Genomic DNA, 23,873 nt, shown 5'->3' on the forward strand with positions numbered 1-23,873 from the left:
TTTTCAAATGCTGTTAGTGGTAATCAAAGGAGGCGTAAAGGCCGTGCTAGCATCCTGGAAGCAAGGAGGGGAGTTTGGGAATAGCTGGCTGAGTGCACAGGTAGCCCACCTGTGGTTTGATCCACCTGTGGCTCATTGAACTCCCTGTCTTGGCTGCTGAAATCCAAGCTGGAATGATCAGCATGGCTTGTTGGACTAGTTACATCTGCCATATATATGATATATGTGATTTTTTTTACTGGCATTTATATATTAGTCTGAAATTTAAATTATCTGGCTCATAGTGAAGGGAATTACGTACACTCCTCATCTGATAGATGGGGTATGGGCTTAAGAAGTGGACATTTTACAAGCAAATTACATATTTTCTTTTTTCCAGCACCTTGGAAAAAGTTGTGGTTAGCTCTTGGTAAATACCCTGATGTGTTGGACCTCGGTGTCTTTATTAGGGTAACATTTTTTGTTGTCTTCATTTGCTAAAACAGCAAACCACCTCCTCCTTACGCAGAATGAGAGAGAGGTTCTTGTTTTCCTGGTGAAAATTTTCATCTTGGGGCAGATGGGCTCCTTTCCTCTGGCCCAGCAAAACTTCTAGGCTGTAATGGGTACCTTTGAAACATCTGACAAATGGGTGACACTACCTGGATATCCAAAAGCGAGCTCTTCCACCAAAGCATCCTAAAAAATTATGGGATAAGATTAAAAGTCTTGCATGCATTAAGGACTGCAAGAAGTTGGGAGAGGGAACAGCTCATCAATTTTCACAACAGAGGGAAGTCATTAGCGGTGCCCCCGAGGAAACTGTGTTGGAATCTGGTAGAGGGATGCTTAAATAGTCTGAAGAGGGTTGCTGACACCATTTACTGTGGTGCTGGCTTATGTGGAGCAGTAGCAATGAGCTGCCAGCAGAGATCTGTAGAAGTCCTTCACCATGCTGAGTGGGTGGGTGGCGAGGGGCCAGGGGAAAATCAGTGCAGAGGAAGAGCAAGGTGGGTGAAAATAAAAAGTTCTCCTTATTTCCCTACAGGACAGTGAGCTCCGAGTTGCCCGATGGCACCCAGAAGCAGAATTTGGAAGTTGTAGTAGGTAACGGGGAGAAACCCAGCCTCGATGCTCGGTTTTAGTTACAAGAGCAGCTCAGTGTGAGGGATCGTAATGAAGGGAGCGGAATGGGAAATGTTGTTGTGCTGCTGCATCGTTCGGCAATGTCTTCACAGCTTGAGCTGTGTTCAGCTTGTTTGAAAAATGAGGGAGGGAGGGAGGAAAATGACACTGAAAACTGGGGAAAACATCGTAGAGTGATATCATAGAGGCTCTATAAAATCCTGAGAAGCAAGAAGACCATGGCCAGGTTTAAGAAAGGCAGAGCTAGCACAAGGGAGGAGGAGATGAGCACTCTCCTTCCCATTTAAGGCTTATTTCAGTGTTTTTTTTTCCCCATAAAGCTTCAGCTTTGAGAGAGGTAAAGCAGAGGTTGCAGCTTGGCTCTGGGTAGAGCCGTGCATCTGCTATTTTTCTTGTTTGAAACATTTCACTCTAGCATATGCTTATTCATCCTGGTATTTTCAGTTACAGCTTGCTAATAACTTGTTGCAGGGAAAAAAAAAATCAAACAAGCATTATCTCTCTTGCTGTTGCCTCCAACGTGATGGATGGGAGCTTGCTTACAAAATCATCCACCAATGTTAGAAGGATCTACCGGGGTTCCTGTTCTGTGTCCTTTTTTTTTTTTACCTCCTGAGGTAAGAAAAACCTTCCAGGCTTTGCTCGTGTGCCCTCTGAGGACACGGGGCGGCTTTTGAAAGAATTGTGTGTGCGTGAAGCCAGCATTGCAAGAGAAGGGCAGCTCTCACGAGCTGCAGGGAGCCTCTGGCCACCCTCCAGCCTCTCTGCCCAAGTGGAGGTCCTTTTCTCCAGCCTCCAGGCCCAAATGGAGCTCCTTTTCTCCAGTTTCCGTGCCCAAATGGACATCCTTCACCCCAACCTTCGTGCCTGGATGAGGTCCTTCCCTCCAGCCTCCCTGCCCGGACGGAGATCCTTTGTTCCAGCCTCCCTGCCCGGAGCTCCTTCACGCACTGGTGCTCCGTGAAAGCTGTGAATGGTACAAAAATAAACCACGCAACCCCCCTGCCCTTCCCTCAGAGCTAATACCATTCCCTCCCCTTCGTTAGAGCCAGGCAGTTAATTACTCCGTGCAAACAGCCCTGCTCGGGGTGGGTCTGCAATGCCTTAACGTGGCTGCGCTGCCTCTGCTCGTGCTGAGCTTTTTCTTCCGAGGGTTTTCTGATGTCAGATCCATTCATTGTGGTTGCAACTTGGTAAACAAATTAAGAAAGAGAGCAAACCAGTAAGTTCTAGGGTTTTTTGCTTCGGAACAGATGCTATTTTAAACGCAGACCCTATCCTGGATTTCGCACGGGTTGCCCAGCAGGAGGGAGCGTGTTTACGTATGAGTGAACTGTTAGTGGCATTTCGGGGGGAAAAGAAAGATTTGTTCTCACTTATCTTTTAGCAGGGATAAATACTGTTACTTTCTCAAAATTGGGAAGTTATATTTCACCCCAGAAATTACTGTATTTTAGGTAAATGTAAGATTTCAGTACCTGAGAGCTGAGCCTTGGGGACCCGATGCTGTTAAGAAACCAAAGCGGTCTGTCACACGGTAGCGGTGATAAAGAAAACTCTGCAATGTTGTAATAAAAAGGGAGCTGCAGAAAGGCAAATAACTGGCATTTGAGCTTTCAGAAAGATCTGCTCTGGGCAATCATCAAAAATGCAACTTTTGAACCCCGTCTGGTGAGTAAGATGCCACCTGTTCTGTTTACTAGCAGGAAATTGTAGCTGTTGAATTAATTAGTGCTAGCTGCGTCTCAGAGAGCGGCGTGGTAATAAAGGACAGCTCGTAGGGATCAGGACAAAGGAGGCTGTTTATGAAACAGGTGAGGATTTGGTGCAGAAGGTGCTGGTGTGCTTTATTATCAGCAGGTTCTTCTCCAGAAAGCCAGGCTGTGACTTCTGGCATGATTTTGTATGCGTAGACTTCATCGTCTGCCTCGCACACCTGTGGTTTAGGGTTCCTTTTGGGCGATGCTCCTTAAATTCAAGGGCATGAGAAGTGTTTTTTTTGGGGGGCAAGACGTCAGACTTACCTGAAATGCTGGACATTCGCAGCCGTTGTTGCTCCAAGCTAAACGTGGAGGCCAGCAGCCTTCTGCTGAGGGCTCCTTTGGTCCCTGATTAAAATTCTTCATTTCCCACCCAGCCCTCCAACGCTTTCCTCTTTCCACCAGGCTCTGAGCACCTCTCCTGGGGCAGGATTTCGTATTTAATTTTGCTTGGAGCAGGCTGAGGGGAGATGAGCAGCAGTGCTCATCGTTTTCCCCTTCCAGCCGAGCTGGGACTGCCAGTTGGGATGTGTAAGAGTTCAGAGCACCGTGTTGGGTGGAAATCACTGCTGCTGGGCAATGCATGAGCATCAATGCTGATCAAGAAATATGAGCAACATCAGGATTTACTCCACCGTAAGGTTTTATCTGGCTTTTGAAGTGACATTGAAATGTCCTGGAAGCATCTTCTGGGGGACTGTTGGGCTGGATGAGTTGCTCCGCATTCCTCCCTTCCTTCCCTATAGGCAGGTACACCTAAAAACGTCTTGCTCTTGGTGATTGTTTCTCTTTGGTGCTGCCCTTGAACAGTTTCTGCTGCTCTTTGTGTCTTTTTTCTGCTCATTCGCTTCTGTTTACCTCCTCTTTATGTAGTCTACTTCGAAATCTGTAAAGCAGATGAATGGTTTGAAGGCATGCGGTGACCACGCTGTGTTAACTCGCTTGATTCTTACACCTTTTCTTTTCTGAGCTTCCTGGGACGAGGCAAGTCTTCTTGCATGGCCTGGCATCCTGCCGCCGATCCCAGCCAAGGAGTTTGAGTGCTGCTGTAGGATGGCTTGTAAGTAATTGATTCTTTGATTTTCGAGTCCCTGAGCTGATGAGGCTTTTGTCTCTAGACCAGAGTTGAAATGAGAGAGAGCAGAGGCTTTGTTAAAGGAGGTTTTCTTATGTGCCATCTGTTTTTTCTCTACATGAGAAAGGACCTGCAAGCCTATGTGAAACTGCTGTGTCTGCTGGAGAGAGAGGTGCTTTTTTTTTGATCTAAAATCCCTTCTTATTTAAGAGGCAGATTCTGATTTGAAGGTCTGTTTTATGTACCGGCTTTCTCTGCAAATTCACTCAATTATTTCCAATGATTAAAATTAATAGTCTTTCTGGTGCCCCATCTTGGTTCAGACTGTTCTGTAATCATGCAGAAAACTGACTTTATACTAGCTATGTCTGTGCTAATCGTAAGGTTTGTTTGGATCTCATTTGCTTCATTTGTGTGGCTTAGCATCTCTTTCATTTGTGTAATTCATCTCTGTGGTTAGTCTGTTATTAAATTTGCCCCACTGTCATCTTGTGCTGTGTACTTATCTTGATTTCTGATTGTTCTTAGAGCGTGACAGATTTGGGATTCTTATTTAGGATTCCTCAGCACTGCTGTACTGCAGATAAAAACCAAGAAGTTTTTAGGCGTACCTGTCTGTAGGGAAGGAAGGGAGGGATGCAGAGCCACTCACCAACCCAACAGCCCCCCAAAAGGTGCCTCCAGGACATTCCAACGTGACTTCAAAAGCCAAAGAAAAGCTTGAAGGTGGAGCACCAAGACTGTTTCATGGAAAGAGGTGAAATTCCGTAAGGTGTCTGTTGTTGCTCGAGAAGATAAAATCCATTTCCACCCTCAGATTCTGGAAGAAATCCAGATCACAAACATTAACACCAGAATGAACCTGCAGACCTGGTCGACGTGTACATACAAGACCATCCTGGGTGCAATTTTCAGCTTATTGAGCTCGTCTCATTTTTCAGGACTTTCTGTGTTTTACTCTTGGTCTTCGGTTAATAATAGTTTTGTTTCCTTAGTCATCAGCAAGGTCATCTTAACCTCTTGTGACCAAATATCCTGCAGTCACTCTTTTCAGAGCGACAGCTATCTGCTTTCAGCCTGTCTGCCTGCTTGGATAGCGTCTGTTCCCTCTTAATGTGTGCCTTGGCTAGCGTGCCATTCCTGCAGGATATGTGGCTAGAAGTCTGTTATTTTTAAAGATTAAGGAAAGTCAAATCCATCATTTCCATTATCATGATAAGTTACTGGATCCTGTTAGCGAGCTTACGGGGTTTTGGAAAAGTTGAGCGCAACGTGCTTAAACTTCTCCAGGAGATTTGGCTTGAGTGAGATATTTTGACGTTCAAATAGAGACTAGAACAACATGTCACTCATTACATTGATTTTCAAAACAGACATTGCAGAAAATTATTGTCATTGACCTGAATGGTTTCTAATAGGATTCTGTTGTTTTTGCCTCTGGGCCTCGTGGTTAATATTTGTGTTAAAATAGTAATTTCTGAGGGTTGGCAGATGCTATCAGTATCGGAGATGGGCAAAGAAGGGATTCATCTATATTCCATAGTATGTTGTATACGAGCAAGTTGGGGGCTTTGTTATGGGGAAAAATAAAGCTGTTTTTCTAGGAATGGTGCAGGATTCTATTCCGAGAAGCAGCGAAATCTCTAGAAAAGATTAAGGAGTTAAGTCACATTATCATGAGCTTTCGGTATGATTCAGCAGCCAAATTACCCTTGACTGTATAAATAGTGGAAAATTGGATAGGAATAGGCAAATCATATTCCATCTGGATTTAGTACTGGTGTGTCTGCAAAGTTCTGTGGCTGTTTTTGATATCAAAGGCAACAAGAAGAATGCTTAAAAAATTGAGATAGTCCTGAGAAAAGGCAAAAAAAAAAAGTATGGTTTAATCCTTGCAGCTAATGAACGATGTACAAAACTCCTGCAATGTTGTCTGACACCCTGATACCTGCAGTATGGTGGAGCACGATTAATTTGGGGGGTTTCTGTATGGGATTATGGGGTACCCAGGAGGGATACAAGCAGGCAGGGGGGACATGAGGAAAGCTGAGCTGGAGCTGAAACTCCAAGGGATTGTAGAGCAACAAGAAAGACTTCACTTCCATAGGTACCTTGGCAGCAACGAAGGACCAGCGTGGGTCTGCTGCTGGAGGAGGCAGGCAGCTCCATGGTGAAAGACCCAGGAAGAGGTAGGCAATAAGCAAAGTCAGTCTTGAAATAGCTAATCCACTGCAAATTAGTACAGAAATCATTGCTTAATAATAAAAAACTAAAAAAATACAACTTGAGGTCCACAAATCAGGATTAGATTTCAAAGATATACTTTAAAAAAAAAAAGCTTTCTCCACTCAAAAAGTAAGTAAAGTATTAGTCAAGTATGTATCAGTTCGTCATTTCTTTTTCTCTGTTGTCTGGTAAACATTTGTCTCATATCCTGACAGTGTTTTGAAATAAGAAATACTGCCATTCTGATTTAAAAAAAAAAATCAGTCTCTGTCTCAATGTAAATCCAACATGTAGTAGATAACCTTCTAAATAGTATTTTCTGCCTTTTTCAGGCCCCTGAGCTCTCTTTTGTAGCTCACCGTTGATCCTTTCTGTGACAGCCTGGCCGGCAGTGGAGGTGCTGGCCATGTATAGGGAAACGGTGAGCTTAAAAGTTAAATACTGGCAGATTTCATCTTCTAAAAATGAAAAAAAAATAATCTTAGTCGTGTAATGTAGCTGTATGCTGCAAAATAATAATAGCTGTAGTTTTTATGGGTACTGATTGATTGCTCCTTCCATACAATGCCAGGTTACATAAATCTCGTAAAGATTTTAATCGATGTCCACTCCTGGTGCTCTCTGTTTGCCTTCTTAATTTGTGATCTTACCATTTGTGCCTTCCCTTAGTTTTAGGATTGCATTTCAAGCGGAATAGAGCCGCTCTTTTTGCAAATGGAAAAAATGATGAATATCCAAACGAGCGTTTCAAGTTCAAAAGTCACGAAAAGGGAGAAGAAAAGTCAAAGTTTTTCTCTTCTACTCAGGAAATGATAAAAACGTCTTGCCAGAAGTGCCTTCAGTGGATGGCTGATGATCACATGCTTCTTTCTCTTTCCCAGTTAGTTGAAGGAAGTTTGTAGGCTTAATTAAACGTGGACCACTCAATTCTAGCTTTTATGTAAATAAAGCCAAGTGTGAGGCTGTGCTATGTCTTACCACCGCAATAAAACATAGTTAAGACACACATCTCTTCCAGATTGAGTTGGACAAGAGAATTTTACCAGCCCTGGCACCATACTGAAGCCCTGTCGGTGCCCTCAGTAGGTATTACAGTTTTGGGGTCTGCCGGCGTTCGTTAGATTCAGCATTTTATAACTCAGCTATCAATTTGCTCCAGGGGGGGAAATATAATTACTTTTGTCTCCCCTCTGTATTTCCAGCCATGATTGCAGGTGCTTAATACAAGCACGTCCCCTCTGGCACGATGGTTGAGTTATCCGGTGACTTATTTTTTTTTTTTTCCCCTTAGCTGAAATTTCCCGTTTTAATTCGTGCAAAACACGGCGTCTTTTAAAAGTGAGCATATTTTTAGGCTGATGTTAATGAATCGCACATTGGCAGTGTCTTTGCTTGGCACGATAAACAATTGTTCTGTTAGTCTGTCAGATCAGTGAGCCACAAACTCTGAAATGTTTTATGTTGTTGTTTTTGTTTTTTTTTTTAAAAAAGATGCTTATTTTGACAGCCATTATAGTCTACCCCCCCAATATCCCATGCTGTATCAGTTTGAATGGAATTTTTGCCCATGAGTCTGAATCTACCTGTCTTTTTTGCTTTCTTTTAATTCTTTTTTGGTCAAATTGGACCTCTGCCATGCTAAAAATTAGACTCTCCGGAGCTTTCATTTGACTCAGAAGTCTCCAGCATCCAGTGTGCCAGAACTCAGGTGATGAATCCTTACAAAATACCTAATAAAGAGCTGAAGTTAGTCATCCTGGTGGCTTTTGGTGTGCAATGCTCTTGCAGGTATCGGCGTAACGTCTCTCTCTTACTCAAGGTGTCCTCTTTTCAGCAACATTTAATATGAATACCGAGATCTCCATCATCGGGGAGCATTAAAGAGAGCGATGCTCTTCTCGGAGGGTAGCCGTTAATCCTGCCCACATCACACTTTGGGAACTCTCCAGGTTACCTCCGCAGTTTCAGATGGCTTCAGAAGAGGAAGTTTCATTCTTCTTGCTGTAAATCTCCTGCCCTGCGCTGCAGTCCTCTTACACAACCACCACATTCTGCAGGAGAGGTGGCTACTGGAGGGGGGAGGCAGGTGAAATGGTTCCTAAATGGAAATGAATATCGTCTCTGCTGGTGGTGTAGGAGTTCGTCTTGATTTATGGTTTCCTGTTGTGAACTTTGGTTCAAGGCAGCTTTGGATTCCTTTTTCTTTTGTTTTACTCCCTCGTAGGTCAATAACTTACCATTTGTCATCAGCAGAGGATTTTTACGCTGGCTGGAACAATTAAGTCTCTGGTAGACGTCCAGTGATAAATGGGGGTGAGGAGGGAAAAAGGCTACCAGTGAGTTCTGTTTCAGCGTAGACTCAATGAAGCTGAGAGCCTGCGACTGGCTCAGAAAGGCGATGATTTGTGTAGTTTTTCATGGCTTGGATGTTTTCAGAGCATGGCTGGCTCTCGTCCTAATCCCTGAGGTCTATCAGTGTGCCGTAGGAATTGAACAAAAATGTCCCGACTGTACCAAAATCCCCCTGACGTGAGATCCTCTGTGGTTCTAAGTGGGAACGAGTGCTCAGACCATCCTTGCTCCATCCCCAAAAGCAAACCCAGTTCTCATCTCCTACTCAGACTTCCCCTTTTGCTGGGGTGATGCTGAGTATATTGAAGGCTCACTCTCTTCTGCGAGCATCTACCGAGCTGACGATGTTTAAAACTGCCCTGCAAGGCTGTAGCATGGTCAGCTCTTGTGCACAGCAAACCCCAGCCCTTTCCTACCACGTATATTTGTGTGTTTCAGGCACATGTTGGAGTAACACAGCAGCCAGATCCCCCTGGCTGCTTGGGATCTTCGTTTTTTTAACCCAAATTTTAATTCTGGTGGAGACCACAAAGAAGGAAGACGCCGGAAACTTCTCAGGTCACCTGCGACAGCTTCACGCTTTTGACAGAGGATGCTTTTTGTTGCAGGTACTCGGAACGAAGCCTGACAAAATGCATCGGGATAACAATAGAGACCCGGCCCGATTACTGCCTGAAGCGGCATCTCAGTGACATGCTGTCCTACGGCTGCACGAGGCTGGAGATCGGCGTGCAGAGCGTCTACGAGGACGTGGCCAGGGACACCAACAGGTGAGGAGAGACATTCGATGCACATGGGATGGTTTTTGAAATGTTTCAGAACAGCAGCTCTGTTTGAACACCCATTTAAGATCAAATATTGAAGCATTTGGCTCGTTGCCTCGCTCGTGTGGCCATATGTCTGTTAAGAAAGAGTAATAAACTGCAGCGGCTTCATGGAATTTGTTGTGGGGTTGTGTAGACCGTGTTACAACAAAATGGAGTTATTTGTGATATTATAAACTCGGGATCTTTTCCTGCATTGTACATTTCTCTCCTTTTGTTGTTGCTGTTGCTTCATAAATAAATGCATTATTGTGAAGTGGAGAATGTGCCCGGAGAGAACTTGTAATTCTCATCCTACATAATTCACAATCTTTAGTCTGGAGCAGATACAGTGCAGCGTAATCTATGGGAGGCTCTGTGCCAGCAAACAGCCTGCTCTCTGCACCACACACCTTACTCCGCTGAGCACGGGAGAGGAGAGAGGACGATGGCAAGTACAGGGGGTGAGGCACAGAAACAGCACCTGTTGATGGATTAACCCCAGTCACTCTGTGGTTACAACACGTCTCCGGGTGGCAAAATAGGTTCAGAAGAAGCCTGTGATTTATTCCTTGTCATCTTGGACCTGTGGCCAAAAGCACAGCTGTCCTACGTAGGAGAGTGTGCAATACATTGTTCATCCCATCCCTTGCAGGCAGGAAAGCTAATCTTTTTCTTTCATTGTATTTCACTTTTTTTTTTTTTTCCCTGATAATTCTGATGATATTTTGAGAGAAGTGATTCTTCTCCTGATCATTTGTTCACATCTGACGTTTGTACAACTTGCCGTCGTTCTTATTACATATTCCAGTCACCGACCACAGACATTTAATAACCGTAATCATAGATAATGGCAGAAGCAGTATGGTTCAATAAGCAAAACGCATTTTTGTTAATACCTACCTTAAAGGCAGTAGTGCAAAACTGAAAATGTTGGACATTTTCTTTTAGAGGCTTAAAGGAAGAATCCCAAATGAGTTTCTTCCTGTGGGTTGAGCTGTAGTTTTGCTTGCGCGTGGAAGCTCAGGACGTCACTACTATGAAACAGGCAGGCTACTGCACTGGAAAAGCCATTTATTGAGTAGTCCACAAGCAGACAGATCACATTGATAGGTGATATTTTTCCTCCTCTAGATGTCAGAGCTTTCCAAAGGAAAAGATCCATCCTGAGCTAGATCTTACTTTTCGGCTAGTTGTATTCTCCAATGGTTACTTCTGCCACATTGTGAATTTAACAAATCATTTCTTTTCGGCTTTTAAAATCTTTTTTTTTTTTTTTTTTTTACAAGTTCCTTTTCAAAGGTGCCCTACCCTGAAGTGGAACTGTAAAGCTCCACTTAGCTCTCGCTGCAGTCGTCTTCGGGTTTCCTGCGGTTTGTGTGTGAGATCAGAGCTGGTGCCATAAATCATTCAGAGCCGCATGTCACTTCTGGCTTGTGAATTTGCTAATGAACCCTTGATTTCCTGCTGATGAATCAGAAGAAGAATGAAGTAGTGTATTACTGACTGTTTCACTCAGAACTAGCCCTGTGTGGAATTGTATTTTTGAAGGTTTTTGACATGCTCAAAGCTGCTTGCAGAATTCCTAAAAGGCTTTGCTGCGGGCTCTCACAGCAGAGACAGCGCAGGCTCTTGGTTCATGTGCCCCACTCCAACATTTCCGAACAAAGAAGTGGAATATAGTTTTCGAGAAGAGTGATTCAAGTTTTCTTTTTCTTCTGAAATGACCTCATTTTGCTTCTGTTCTCCTGCTTTGTGGGGGATGTGTTTGGCTTTAAACTTTTAATATTTTGCTTGTAGCAAAATGTCAGATTACAACCAATTAGGCTAACTGTTTGGAAATTACTTTCTATTATGTTCCATAAGTCATTAGTGAGGGTTTTGAGTGCTTTGGGTGGCTGTGAGGCAGAAAAATATTCAAGAACAGATCTAGGCATCAAATAATCAAGTTATTGATGCAGCTCAGATTCCACTTCTAATAAGAAAATAATTTTTATTTATGAAGCAAGTCTCCCATTTACTCCCCTCCGGCTACTCAAGGTCTTGAGTAATACTGTCCTTGAACAGTCTCAGAAAAACACCATAATACTTCTGGAAAAAAAAATCATTAATAAAACTATAGTTGTAAAAATACAGGTGGGGGTTTAACAGAGGCAGAATCTACCAGTGGAGAGAGAGGGAAAGGTCCTTAAGAAAAGGGAAGTGGCTGTTTGTTTGGCTAACATCGGGTCTCGGCAGAAGGCAGGCGTTTGTGGAGATGCCCAGATGGCATCAATTTTTCATCCAGAAGCCTCTCGAGGAGAGGAAGAGCCGCCCTGCTGAGCGGATCTGTTGGCAAGGAATTCCAAGAGGCAGGGTGAAGTGGTGGGCGAGCGCGATGGGAAGGCGGCGGCGGATGCTGACGGGGCAGAAACGGCTGCAAGTGTCAGCCAGCACCAGGAAAACCCTCGCAGCTGGGAGACAGCAACAGCGAGGACTTGGTGGGGAGACTGATCCCGTGTGATGGGCACCTCCCCGGAGCTGCTCACAGTCAGAGAGGTGGCTGCTGCGGAGGCAGAGGAAGGCTCCCGAAGCGTGGAGGATGGAGAGGTTTGCTCGAGGCTGATGAGGGAGGTGTGATTCAGCCTTTGCCCCTGCAGCCCTGCAGGCTCCCACTCTCTGCAAGCTCCCGCAGAGCAAGCCTGAGTTGGTGTGGTTTGATGGCTGGGAAGAACATCAAATCCTTCCTGAGTCCCAATTTGGTCTGTGTCTTGGAGGTTTGACACCTCAGAACCTGAGAATTGTTCCTTTTGCTCTGAAGGGAGCACTTGAGAGTTCAGCAAGCCTTTTGCAAGGATGATTTTCTAACTAGCTGGTTCTACGTAGCCCCCATCCTTCTCCTTTTCTGTTGCTTTTGTTTCTGGCCATAGTTTATTTTGATTATACAGAGTCTTCAGTGCCATGTCTCCTAGCTTGTGCTGTGACATCTCCTTTACAAACAGTATTTCAGCAGCTTTTGGAAGTTTCTCAGGCTGGGGTTTGGAAAGCTGTACTCTTGGGGTGGCTCACCTGCTGCAGAAGCAGCAAACCTGACTCCTGTTAGCCACTGGCTTAGTTTACCTTACTAGCAGCCACATTTCAAGTCTTGAATGGTGATAAACTGATAATAAAACACAACCCTGCTCGTTTCCTGGAAAATTATCTGAGTTAAATATACCTAAATGTGTTTTTTTTTTTTTTTTTTCTGTGTGACCTGGGTTGCCTATCCTGAGTGTCTGGGGCTCTAAATCTCTCCTTTTCTCTTCCCAGAGGTCACACCGTGAAGGCTGTGTGCGAGTCGTTTCACCTAGCCAAGGATGCTGGCTTCAAAGTGGTGGCGCACATGATGCCCGACTTACCAAACATGGGGCTCGAAAGGGACACGGACCAGTTTGTTGTGAGTATGGCTGAGGCTCACCAGGAGTTTCTGGTTCCTTCCAGCTGTTCCATCTCGTTCTGTCTCCTTTTCTTAGCTCAGCTATTAGTTAGGATCTGGGCCGGAATTATTTCTTAAGGACAAACAATTTAACATTCATTTTTGAAGGTGGAGGGTAAGAAAGATTTGTTGAACTACTTCATCCAGAAAATTATATCCTTGCCTCATGAAAGACTGAGTCACTCAGGTCTCGGTGGAATATAGCTCTTCCAATGCTAACTAGGGCTCTTACTTTTTTCCAAGATGGTTTTCTTGCCTTGGCTTTACAATAGTGCATGTTTCAAAGTTTGAAGCATACCATCTCGAAGGTAATTAATTGCAAAGTAGAGTGTATAGGTGTATTATATAGCATCTCTGTTCTTGGCTCAGCGCTGCTCAATAGCTGTATCAATGATGTGGAAGAAAATATGAAATTATTTCTAGAGAAATTGAAATGAGAAATAAAGAGCAAATGGTAAACATCGTAGGGAATTAACCACTTTACCTGATAATGCGGTAGATTTTTTTTTTCATGATCTCATTATTTTAAAGTCCAAGTGGGTTTTCTTTTTAAAATAGTTCAGAAATTTGCAGTCACGATGTAGGAACCATAGGTATATTTCTCTGCAAGGTCAGACTAGGTGCTTTCTGGCACTAAAAAACTATCAATGCAACAGAAGGTATTGATCAGAAGTTCAGGCAGGAACCAATGTTTTTTCCTGGTGTGCTGCAGACAGACACTTTTAGAAAGAAGCAATCCAGAATGCGGCTGTACAGCACACGGAGGCAGTTCTGAAGCAGTTTTGTGCAGATTCCTCGAGCACATCATAAGCATAGATGGCACTTAGTAAATATTATGTTCATGTGACAACGTGAGAAAGCTGGGACAAAGTGATTAGACCATGCACAGAAAAGTGAGGATGAAGTCAGTGACAACTGAAAGTGAATTCAACTCAAAATTCATCCCCCAGTCTCTGTTGCTCCTGGATTATTTTCTTATAATGCTAGAGGAGATAAAGGGTAGGAGTGGACATCAAATTAGCTGTGTTTGCCTATAATTACTTGTGCTGCGGGGTATGGCAAAACCCGACTCAATACCTAGTGAAGTTGCAGCTGTAGTTCGGGGTTCTTTATGGGCCTGTCATTACTTGGAGTAGTATCGGGCTGGGGAGGATTTATGGTGGAAGAACAGCAATACCGACTGAAAGATTTAAAGAGCTATCCTTGGATGAGACCCAGCAGAGGGGACACAGTAAGCTCGAGCATTTGCAAGATGTAAAACCGAAGAGGGAGGAATTATTTAAGGCAGAATTTCGAGCTTCTATAGAAAGGATTATTTTATTTAATGATTCTTATTCTGTGCTGCTTATCCGTGACAAATGGCTAAGGCTTTCCCACGGTAGGATCTGGAGTTGCTTCTCTTTCAGTGCACGAGCACTCTGGAAGTACTTTTCCAGCACTGCTTTACTTCAAGTGATGCTCAGCTGCCTGCGGTGTGTGCAGGCTGCAGGGCTCCCCTGCTTGTCAGGGGAAGGGCAGTGCCCTGCTGGATTTTCTCCATTTATTACCGACAATTGTTTATTACTGACAATTGTTGCAGGAATAGAAGATGCAGAAGGCAAAGTCCTCGGGAAGAAGGGAGAAGAATATGGTGAAAAGGCTGGAATTGCAAGGGGGAGGTTAAAAGAAAGCTGGGAAAATAGAGGTTAGCCTAGAAAAGTAAGAGGAGAAAGCAGAGTAGAGAAGGTCAGCTTATCTAGAATACCTTTACAAGAGAAGTCTCAGCTTTAGGAGGTGGGAGGGCATCAGAGTTGATGGTGTGCCTGCTCTGAAACATGGCAGGAAGGAACTTGCATGTTATTGAATAAGAAATCATTGATCTTAGAAAAGGAAGGGGTAAGACCAGATCAGAATTTTGGTGTGAGGGGTTGGAATCGGCCAAAAGAGTGGCTGGAGGGCAAGAGAAATGCAAAGCAATGGAAAAAGAAAACCAGTTGATAGCTTAGGAGTGGGATTCAAGAATATGGAGAGGGCAATGGGGTGGCCAGCTCAAGTGACACCTCGTTAATGAGTTCAGAAATTTGAAGCGGGACTCGCAGATCAAATTAAGATTGGATGGCAGCGAGTGTGGAGGTGAGGAGCTGGAGGATGAGTAATCAGCGTGGAGGATGAAGCCCTCAAGAAGCAATGTGAACGCTGCAGAGTGAGGAGGAAAAATAGGACTTGGAGAGGTGAGCTGCTGGGGAAGAGGTGATCGGGCACAGCAATGTGGAGAGGAATTACACCGGTGTTGATTTAAAGAGAGGAAAGTCTGGGAAAGGAGAGGAGAAGGAACCAAAATGCACGTGTCAGAGCGGTGCACAGGGTCTGCACTCGGAGACCAGCCAGTGCACGGAGAAACCTGCCTGAAAGAGGCAGCTGCGAGGCTGATGGGCAGCTAAGTGATCGCTGTGCCTTTCAGGAGACGGAGCTGCAGGGAAGGAGAGCGGAGAGGTTGTGGATCACTCTGACACGTTTCAAGATGGAGTGGTAAACAAGAGGCATCCTTTCCATTTCCCTTCCTCCTCAGCCCTTCTCATCCCATCTGAAACGCTTTATAATTTATTTTGAAAAGATGCTTTGTCTTGAATAAGAGAGAGGAGAGGGTGAAAACAGCCGTTCGTTTTGTTTTGTTTTTCCACAGCCCTGCACTGGCAAACGTGATTGAAGCGTACAGCAGGCAGCAATTCCTCCTTTCTGGGGATTCAGCTAGACAGCACACTCTCTGTTTCCTACCCAAAATTTTCTATCCTAGCTTTGAGTTGTTAGAAACAACTTAGATGGCGTGCTGTGTCAATGTTAGTCCGTGCTAGTAAATATTTAGACACTTCTATTGCATAAAACTAATGTGAGAACAAAGAGAGGAACCAAGAGGAGAGCATCTGTTGTGTTCTTGCAACAGTACCAAGCTGTTCGCGAGGAGGAGGAGTGCTCTTTCACACAGTTTGTGGCTCTTTAGTCTCCTAATTCACACAAATGTGTATCTTGCTATGAGCTACCTCTGACTTTTTGGGGACAGACACCTGCGCCTTATCAGGGAGCCTTATAGATTTTTTGCTTCTCCTTTTTTTTTTTTTGCTTGAGTTCTAAATAAGCTCAGAGAAAATAAATTGCTGCGATGCTAACTTCCTTTCTAGCCGTGGCACTTTTCAGACCAGGGAAGGGTAGGACAAAAAAGGAACCCAGATGACTTTAGGAGGAGGTCTAAACACTGCCTCCATTACCAGTTGATAGATTAAATGTGGAGCTTTCTCCTGGGAAGATAATAACTTGCTGATTGTGCTGACTGCGTACTAAAAATACTGGGTGCTTCTTCAAATTGAACAGGTAATTATGGTTTCAAGAGTAACATTGCTTCTGTCCCTCATGACCTATTGATTTTGAAGTGTTACCTGCTTCTTCCATCCAGCAGCTACGATGCCCATCGGTCCCTCTTGTGCAGGCATCTCTGTGTTTTCAAAGTTTTGCGTGTGTTTAGCAACTGTACTCCTGGAAAGTGTTTTAATAATTATTCAAAAGCGTTAATTTATTGATAGGAGTCAATGTATTAGATACACCTTTTATTATAGGTAGATATTCTCTCTTTTACAGCGAGGTGGAGGTGGCTGCCTTTCTGTCTGCCTTCAGTATAAAGATCACTACAGCTCCTTTTTTTAACTAGAGGGGTTGTACTGCTTCTGTGTACCAGTTATGTTCTGCTTCCCCGCCCTTCTTCCCCCAGCATGCCCCATTTTCCCATTACTCCAGCTGCTTTTTGTGGCCTCGGAGGATTTCCTTTCTCCTTCAGGTCTTTTCACCCCATTCCAAAGACGGCAACGCGCTGCAGGAGGGAGCATCCTCGGCTCGCGTCCTCGTGTCAGGTAGCGTGCACACATGCACACGCATGCACTCTGCTGCTTCGAGCTAGCAAACGCGAGCAGAGCCGATAAGCCCGCTTTGCAGTGCCTCACGTAGCAGGTGGTCGGAGAAAATAATTAGAATAATAGCTAGAATAAATCAAGGGCTCAGCGGGAATAATGGAATTGTTACCAGAGCAGACACCTCATTCTGTGGAACGCGATAAACACTCAGCTTTGCTGTTGTAGCACGAGAGGGATGAGGTGACTCTAGGGGTAAATGGTTGGGAGGATTCATGAATCACACTTGCCAACGGGGCTACCAAGCAGAACTTTGGATTTAAGCAAAAAGTTTAGGAGGCTAAAGAATTCCCAGGATGCTGTTGCTAATTCCTCATTCTGTTTCTGCAGAGTCACTGAGTGGTAATAGTGTCATCAACAAGCTGGATCTCTTCTGGTATCAATACTAAGCTAGTAACATTTATTAATGGAGAAGGCATGGCTGTTTGCTCTGTTTTTTTAGTGGTCTTTTCCTGTTTATGGTTTACCCTTGTGGTTCATTTTGATCCTTCAGAAGGGATGTCTGTAAGCCCACCTCAAATGACTTAAAGTTCCTGTGTAGATGAAATAAACTGGGGGAACAGAGAAAAGGAAAAGGAACAGGGAGATGGGCCAGAAAATTACAAGTTGGGAAGGGTCAAGTGTGGGAAGGGTCAGAGAAAGCGTCATAGCAAGTCTTTGGCAGAACCTTCCTTTTCCTCGAGAAGAGCTGTAGGGAGGTTTTCTGGCCTCATCATTTCCATCTGAAGTCTCATATAAATAAAAAGCTGACGGGAAAAGCATAGGCAGAACCATTTACTAGTCTGTATTGGAGACAAGTATCAGACTGAGGAGATTTGGTTCAATTCATTAGAGCCATTCTCACGGTTTTTAAATAAAATGCCACCGCTGAATTATTTTAGTCTGGTAGAAAATTCCTTTTCTTACAGTCACGTGTCAGGCTGTATTTTTTCTCTCCTGAAGGAATGGCTAAATAAGCATTTCTCAGAAATAGACTAATTTTAGTGAAATGCCTGATGCATCCAAGCTTAAGTTAAGCAGAGGACTACAGCTTTATTTTGGCGTGTGAACAGCAGAGAAAAATAAAGTGGTCAAGTAAGGCAACAGGTAATATGACTGTTGCTCTCTCTAATGTATTTGGTGTTGTAAAACTTTAAATACTGTTGTATCACCTTTAGCTGTAAATAAGGAGATAGTTTTCCGGAGGGCTCTCATTTTTATTAAGGAGTTGAAATTCATAATGAAGGTAATTTATTACAGCGCTATCAGGAGCTTTTAATAAATGTAATAAAAGATGCTTAAACTGCTGATCTCCATTGATTTTTGTACTCTTTGGGGAAGACAATTATCTCTGTTTTTAAATCTCTCTCTGAAATGTTTAGTGGGGTAAATGATTTTCCTTTCAGTTCCCATTGAAGGTCTCATTGAAACACTATTATTGGCAGGTAGCCAGCATTACCTCTGAATTTTTTTTTTTTTTTTTTTCTTTTTCCACGGGCACATTTATAGAAACAGATTAGGCAGTGCTTAATGATCAGTCCTTCTGAAACAGTGAGGAGAGCTTCTCTTGGAGACTTCCTAAACGTTCGAGCTAAAAAGCTCTTCAGTTCGCAAACAATTATAGTTTCATGAACTGTGGCCAACGCCATGGTAATTTTTTATGTTAATGGGAATCGTGGTAGTAAGGAGCGGGCTATTTTTGGAAACTATTTTCACAGATAATTGCACTCATATTTCTGGGGATAAAATGTCTAGATAAAGGCCCGGTTTGTGCCCACTGCTGCAGATGGTCAAATTGCGTGCACAAAGCTTCTCTCCCTTTCCAGTGTCTGTGTGGAACCAACTTTTATTTGCTCACTGGGTGTGTTTGCAGCAGCTCCGGGTAGGTTTCCTACAAAGCACAGCAGATTTCTCTCTTTGTGCAACGTGAGAACAAAGTAAAGTTGGTGCTGCAACCCTTTGTGTGATGATGTGTGGGAAGAGAAGAGCTGAATCAGTTGAATAGTGCAGGTAAAACTGGTCCCTTCTCTTCTGCATCACTGGGGATCCATGCATGTGGGTAGGGTGTCACAACTTCAACCAGAAAATGCAGAGGCTGAGGATTTCACTGGCGACGTGATCGCAGCTACCTTGCATCGTGCTGCCCAGACACAGTACGTGCTGCTGTACCTTTTAGTATTAACATGATGAATTGCAAGGCTGCGTGGAAAAACTGCATTTTGCATTGCTTGGATTGCTCCCTTTGTCTTTGGGAATTAATATTTTGTCCACACATAAAATTTCCTCAGGCCGTAAAAGTTATGATAATAACCATCGCTATCTTTACAATAGCTTCCCATTCAGAAAAAGCTTCTGAGAAGTGCAAAGGTAGAGTCGAGACCCTTTTTCTACCCAAACTAAAAGATCATTTTGGAACTTAACAATCCCCAGACAACTGTGGGCTGCGTAGGCTCATACGGTTGCTCTGTCTCTTCAAGTGGTGGTTTTAAGCCAGCATTCTGAAGTTGTTTTCTGGGCTTCTTTCACTAAGGCCCCTTGCTGCTGAAGTCAATAATGAGCATATGTCTGGGAACATAAAGCCAAATGGAAAAGCAGCACAGGAATAAAAGGATGCGTCTTGGATGGAGTGCAAATTTGCTAGGCATTTAGGCAAACAAAGCATCATTTGGTAAAATATGTATTTTAGCACAAGTCAGCAGCAGCAACTGTATGCCTACTATGAGGGTGGTAAACCGTGATGTCCAAATTAAATCTGCAAGGACTTGATTTTTTCTTTTCTTTAAAGCATAATGGAAAAGCGTAATGGTTTTGCTGTGAATGTAATAACTGAGAGAAGCTTTTGCAGGGCTTTGTCGGGTGGGAGGGAGCGTGTGGTTGTATTGATGCTTGTTACGGAGAGGAGAGGTCTGATGAAAGAGGGTTAGATTATCAAAAAAGATTGTAGAGTTGCTGGTCTCGATGATTTTTAGGGTAGAAGACATTCTGCGTTGCAAAACTCGTGTATGAACTTCAAACAATGAAAAATGCTGCATTTCCCATACTTAGCCCTAGGGGAAAGCTGACCCTCCCAGCAACGTAAAGGCCAGAGTCCTGCGCTCGGGAAAAGTGAAGGTGAAACTTCACAGCAAATTTATTGAGGTATTCTCATGGGTTCCTCCAGAACTGCGTAATAAATGGAGAGTCACTTGGAGCACCTGCAAGACGGAGCAGATGGGGCTGCTCGGTGCAGTGAGCACAATCTGGAGAGACTTGTCTGGTGTTCGCGTAGATACTGTGTTCAGGAGTCAAAACCACGCTCCAAGGTCATGCTGCTGATGCCCAAGGCATCTCCCAAATGTGAAATGTCTCTTTCCTTATTGAGTTGTATTGTAGTGGTGCCCGGGACTGTCAAACACTAGGATCTCCTTGCAGAAAGTGACTGTCCAACAGCGTTAGACAGGAGGCAACATGTAGATCCGAACAGTCCAAGGATACAAAGAGACCGTGGAAGGTACAGGATGGCAGGTTGGCACGTTCCCTCTATGGCCAGCAGCAACAATTTCCTAGAATTAAGGAAAATGTAAATTAGGTTTAATTTACCTCCACACTGCAGTTGTTGTGTTGCACCCCAAGAGTGGTCTGGTTATGTTTCCTGCTCTTTCTGAAGTTGAATAGTGCGAGGATTAGGTTGTGTTAGCTTCTGGAAGAGTTCCCTTTGGCACATGGACTTCATGGTTTGGATGCTCTTGGGGATGGGTGGAAGAATAACAGCTTTTGCACCTTGAAGGGTGAATTACAAGGTCTTTTACAGTGTTTTCTCTGGACATTAACAGGTCAATCCACTTTTATTTGGCATTCAAAGGCTATGTATGGGGCTTTCTGGAACAACCTGAGGTGAACACATAGATTATTCTGTTAAGTGCAACCAATAAACCTCCTGATAAACTTCCTGAGTATTGTGAGCCTGTACCTTCAGGAATTTAAAGACTAGAGAAATGGATCTGAACCAAACTTCTCTGGTCCACCTACTGTATGCTACTGTGCTACAACGTGCCCTGATGTGCTGTTTTTCTTCATGTTAATATATACTATTGTTGAAGACGTTTGCAGGCAGATGGGCTAAAAAACGGTGTTAGTAATAGTCACAGAACTGACCCTTCTGTGGCCGAAATGTTGGGTTTTATGGCGCTGTTTTCTTGGCTTAGTAGTTTCCAAAATCATATTTTATGTGCTCTGGTGAAATGTGACAGCTTCAATATGTCAGGAACTGAAAGGATTTTTATTACATAGCTGCCAATAGCCGGGAAAATTATAACGTTCACCTGGAAAATGGCCTTTGCTCCCTTGATTGCAGAGTGCTTTACAGCTACCTTCTGGAGGGCTGGAGGTTGGGATCCTCTGCTGTAGGAACTTTTTGTCCCATGGTCACGTCTGTAGGAGATCTGTCTTGATTTTGTCATGAGTGTAGACATAAAGAAGGAGTGAGTTGATCTCTCTTTGCTTTAAGCCTGCTTTTGAGTCAATTTTATAGAGATTTGTGATATATTGTAACATACACATTTCAGAGGAGGCTAATTAAAAATGTTGCCACCTTGTAGTGCGTTTGCATCAGACATCACTGATGCAACAACCAGATTTACTAATTGCAGCACAGAGTCGCTTCCCAAAAAAACTCTTTGTGCTCTTTGGGGATAGATAACGCTCCTGTTCCTCACAGGCCTCAGAAATAATGTTATATTTGGCATGACTGATTTCAGCATATCATCTTCATATAAATGCAAGGCACCTTTGGAAATTCCCAAGGGTCTATTACAGAAATATTTCAATTGTATTTTAATTATAGGTGTTTAAAATAAATGCCACTTAGAGGTACCTTGAAGACTGGGTGTGCACAGTCAGCAGAACAAGCTCCAGCCTGCCAAAGGTGAAATACTAGAGCTTGCTTTTCCCTTTCATAGCGGGCTCATCTGCCTTATTGCCGCTGAATGTTTTGCATTGTGTTTGTGCTCATTTTGCATGGAAGGCACGTACAGAATTAGGGAAAGGTTGAGGCTGGAGGCACGTGTGGGTCCGCTCATCCCACTCCTGCTCCAACAGGGCCACCCAGAGCAGGGTGCCCAGCACCACCTCCAGGTGGCTTTGGGAGATCACAGAATCCCAGAATGGACGAGGTTGGAAGGAAGCTCTGGAGATCATCTGGTCCAACCCCTCTGCTCAGCAGGGTCACCCAGAGCGTTGCACAGGATCACATCCAGGCGGGTTTTGGGATATCTCCAGAGAAGGAGACTCCACAGCCTCTCTGGGCAGCCTGTGCCAGTGCTGTCACCCTCACAGTAAAGAAGGGTTTTCTCATATCCATCAGGAACCTCCTGGGCTTCAGTTTGTGCCCCTTGCCTCTTGTCCTGTCACTGGGCACCCCTGAAAAGAGCCTGGCCCCGTCGTCTTGACGCTTTCCTTTCAGATATTTGTACACATTGATAAAACCCCCTCAGTCTTCTCTTCTCAAGGCTAACCAGGCCCAGTTCTCTCAGCCTGTCCTCATGCTATAGCTGCTGCAGTCCCCTCAGCATCTTCATAGCCCTCTTTTGGACTTGCTCCAGTAGCTACATGTCCCTCTGGTACTGGGGAGCCCAGAACTGGGCACAATACTTCAGGTGGGGCAGGATCACCTCCCTCGACCTGCTGGCAACCGTCTTCCAAATGCACCCCACGATGCTGTTGGCCTTCTTGGCCACAAGGACACATGGCCGGCTTGTGTTCATCTTGGTGTCCAAACGAACCCTGGGGGGCATCAGACCTGGCCCTGAAGAGATTGTCCTGCTCTGCTCTGCCTGCTGCTGCCTCATCTCGAGCACTGCATGCAGTTTTGGGCAGTACAATATCAGAAGGACTTAAAAGTGCCCAAAGGAGGGCTACAAAGGTGGTGAAGGGTCTGGAGGGCAAGATGTATGAGGAGCAGCTGAGGTGCCTTGGTTTGTTCAGCCCAGAGCAGAGCAGGCCGAGGGGAGGCCTCATGGCGGCCTGTAGCTCCCTCACGAGGGGAGCGGAGGGGCAGGCGCTGAGCTCTGCTCTCTGGGGACAGCGACAGGACCCGAGGGGACGGCATGGATTTGGGACAGGGCAGGGTCAGGCTGGGGGTGAGGGAAAGGTTCTGCACCCAGAGGTGGTCGGGCACTGGGACAGGCTCCCCAGGGCAGTGGTCATGGCACTGACCATGCTGGAGTTCAAGGAGCATTGGGACAACGCTCTCAGACACAGGGTCTGGGTTTTGGGGGGTGTTGTGTGGAGCCAGGTGATCCTCTAGTGGAGGGTGTCCCTGCCCTTGGCAGGAGGTTGGAACTAGATGATCTCTAAGGCCATTTGAAACCCAAACCATTCTATGATATGATCCTTTTGGGTCCTTTCCAACTCAGGATGTTCTGTGATCCTATGATCACAGTGTATAACACGCATGCATTCGTAAAATGCATTACAGTAATCATGATTTTTTTCACCGTTCCTTCACCGAGTGGTAAACCGTACCTAAAAATGTCTAATTTATCAGAATTCTGTCTACAAAAAGGTGGTGTCCAGAATAGCTATAAAGTAGCATCTTATTATTTCCTGGTAACAGGGCAACAAAGGTCAGTCAATTGACAGATATTGATGTTAAATGACTTTAAAATGACTATGTCTTGGTTCGCTGTTGGCACTGCCTTTCCCTGCTTCCCAGGTGACATCTGGTAGCTGACAATGTTCGTAATCGCAGGCTGTAGCAAAGTGCAGTAAAAAGGCATTACGGTCCCTACTTCCCGGTCAGTAGGCCATTGTAAGTATCAGTGAACGCAGATCCTATCATTACATTTTAATTAGAGCAGCATTTACAAGAAAGAGGGGGAAAATGCAAATTTCAAGTTAAAATGGAGCCACATTTTTTGAGCCACAAGCTTCTATTAATGCATATAATTAAACTACTAAGTGATTGTTCACTCCCTGTAGAGTTGGAAGTGTCACTCAACGCAGTAGCTTTCAAGTGTTACCACTGTTAATAGTTATAAATAATACAGCTGATGGAGATAAGGAATGCTGCGATATGGAGAGTTAAGATACCATTCATTTTAATGCAGTCGGACGTGAATTTAATCATCTGTCTAATGCAGGGACTACAGTAAAGGAACCAATTCAAGTTCATGGAATCAGGTTGAG

The 23,873-nt window shown here is 44.3% G+C and overlaps 1 protein-coding gene across 1 annotated transcript in view; it reads left to right on the forward strand.

Annotated features, from left to right (window-relative positions):
* ELP3 (elongator acetyltransferase complex subunit 3) overlaps positions 1-23,873 on the forward strand; it is an 81,730-nt gene that overhangs the window by 18,168 nt on the left and 39,689 nt on the right. Inside the window, exons 8-9 of the mRNA XM_084513971.1 lie at positions 9,147-9,308; positions 12,630-12,756. Coding sequence (XP_084370097.1) covers positions 9,147-9,308; positions 12,630-12,756 — 289 coding nt within the window. The remainder of the gene's footprint in view (positions 1-9,146; positions 9,309-12,629; positions 12,757-23,873) is intronic.

The sequence above is a fragment of the Aythya ferina genome, assembly GCF_964211825.1.
Source record: "Aythya ferina genome assembly, chromosome: 3".
Taxonomy (NCBI): Eukaryota; Metazoa; Chordata; class Aves; order Anseriformes; family Anatidae; genus Aythya; species Aythya ferina.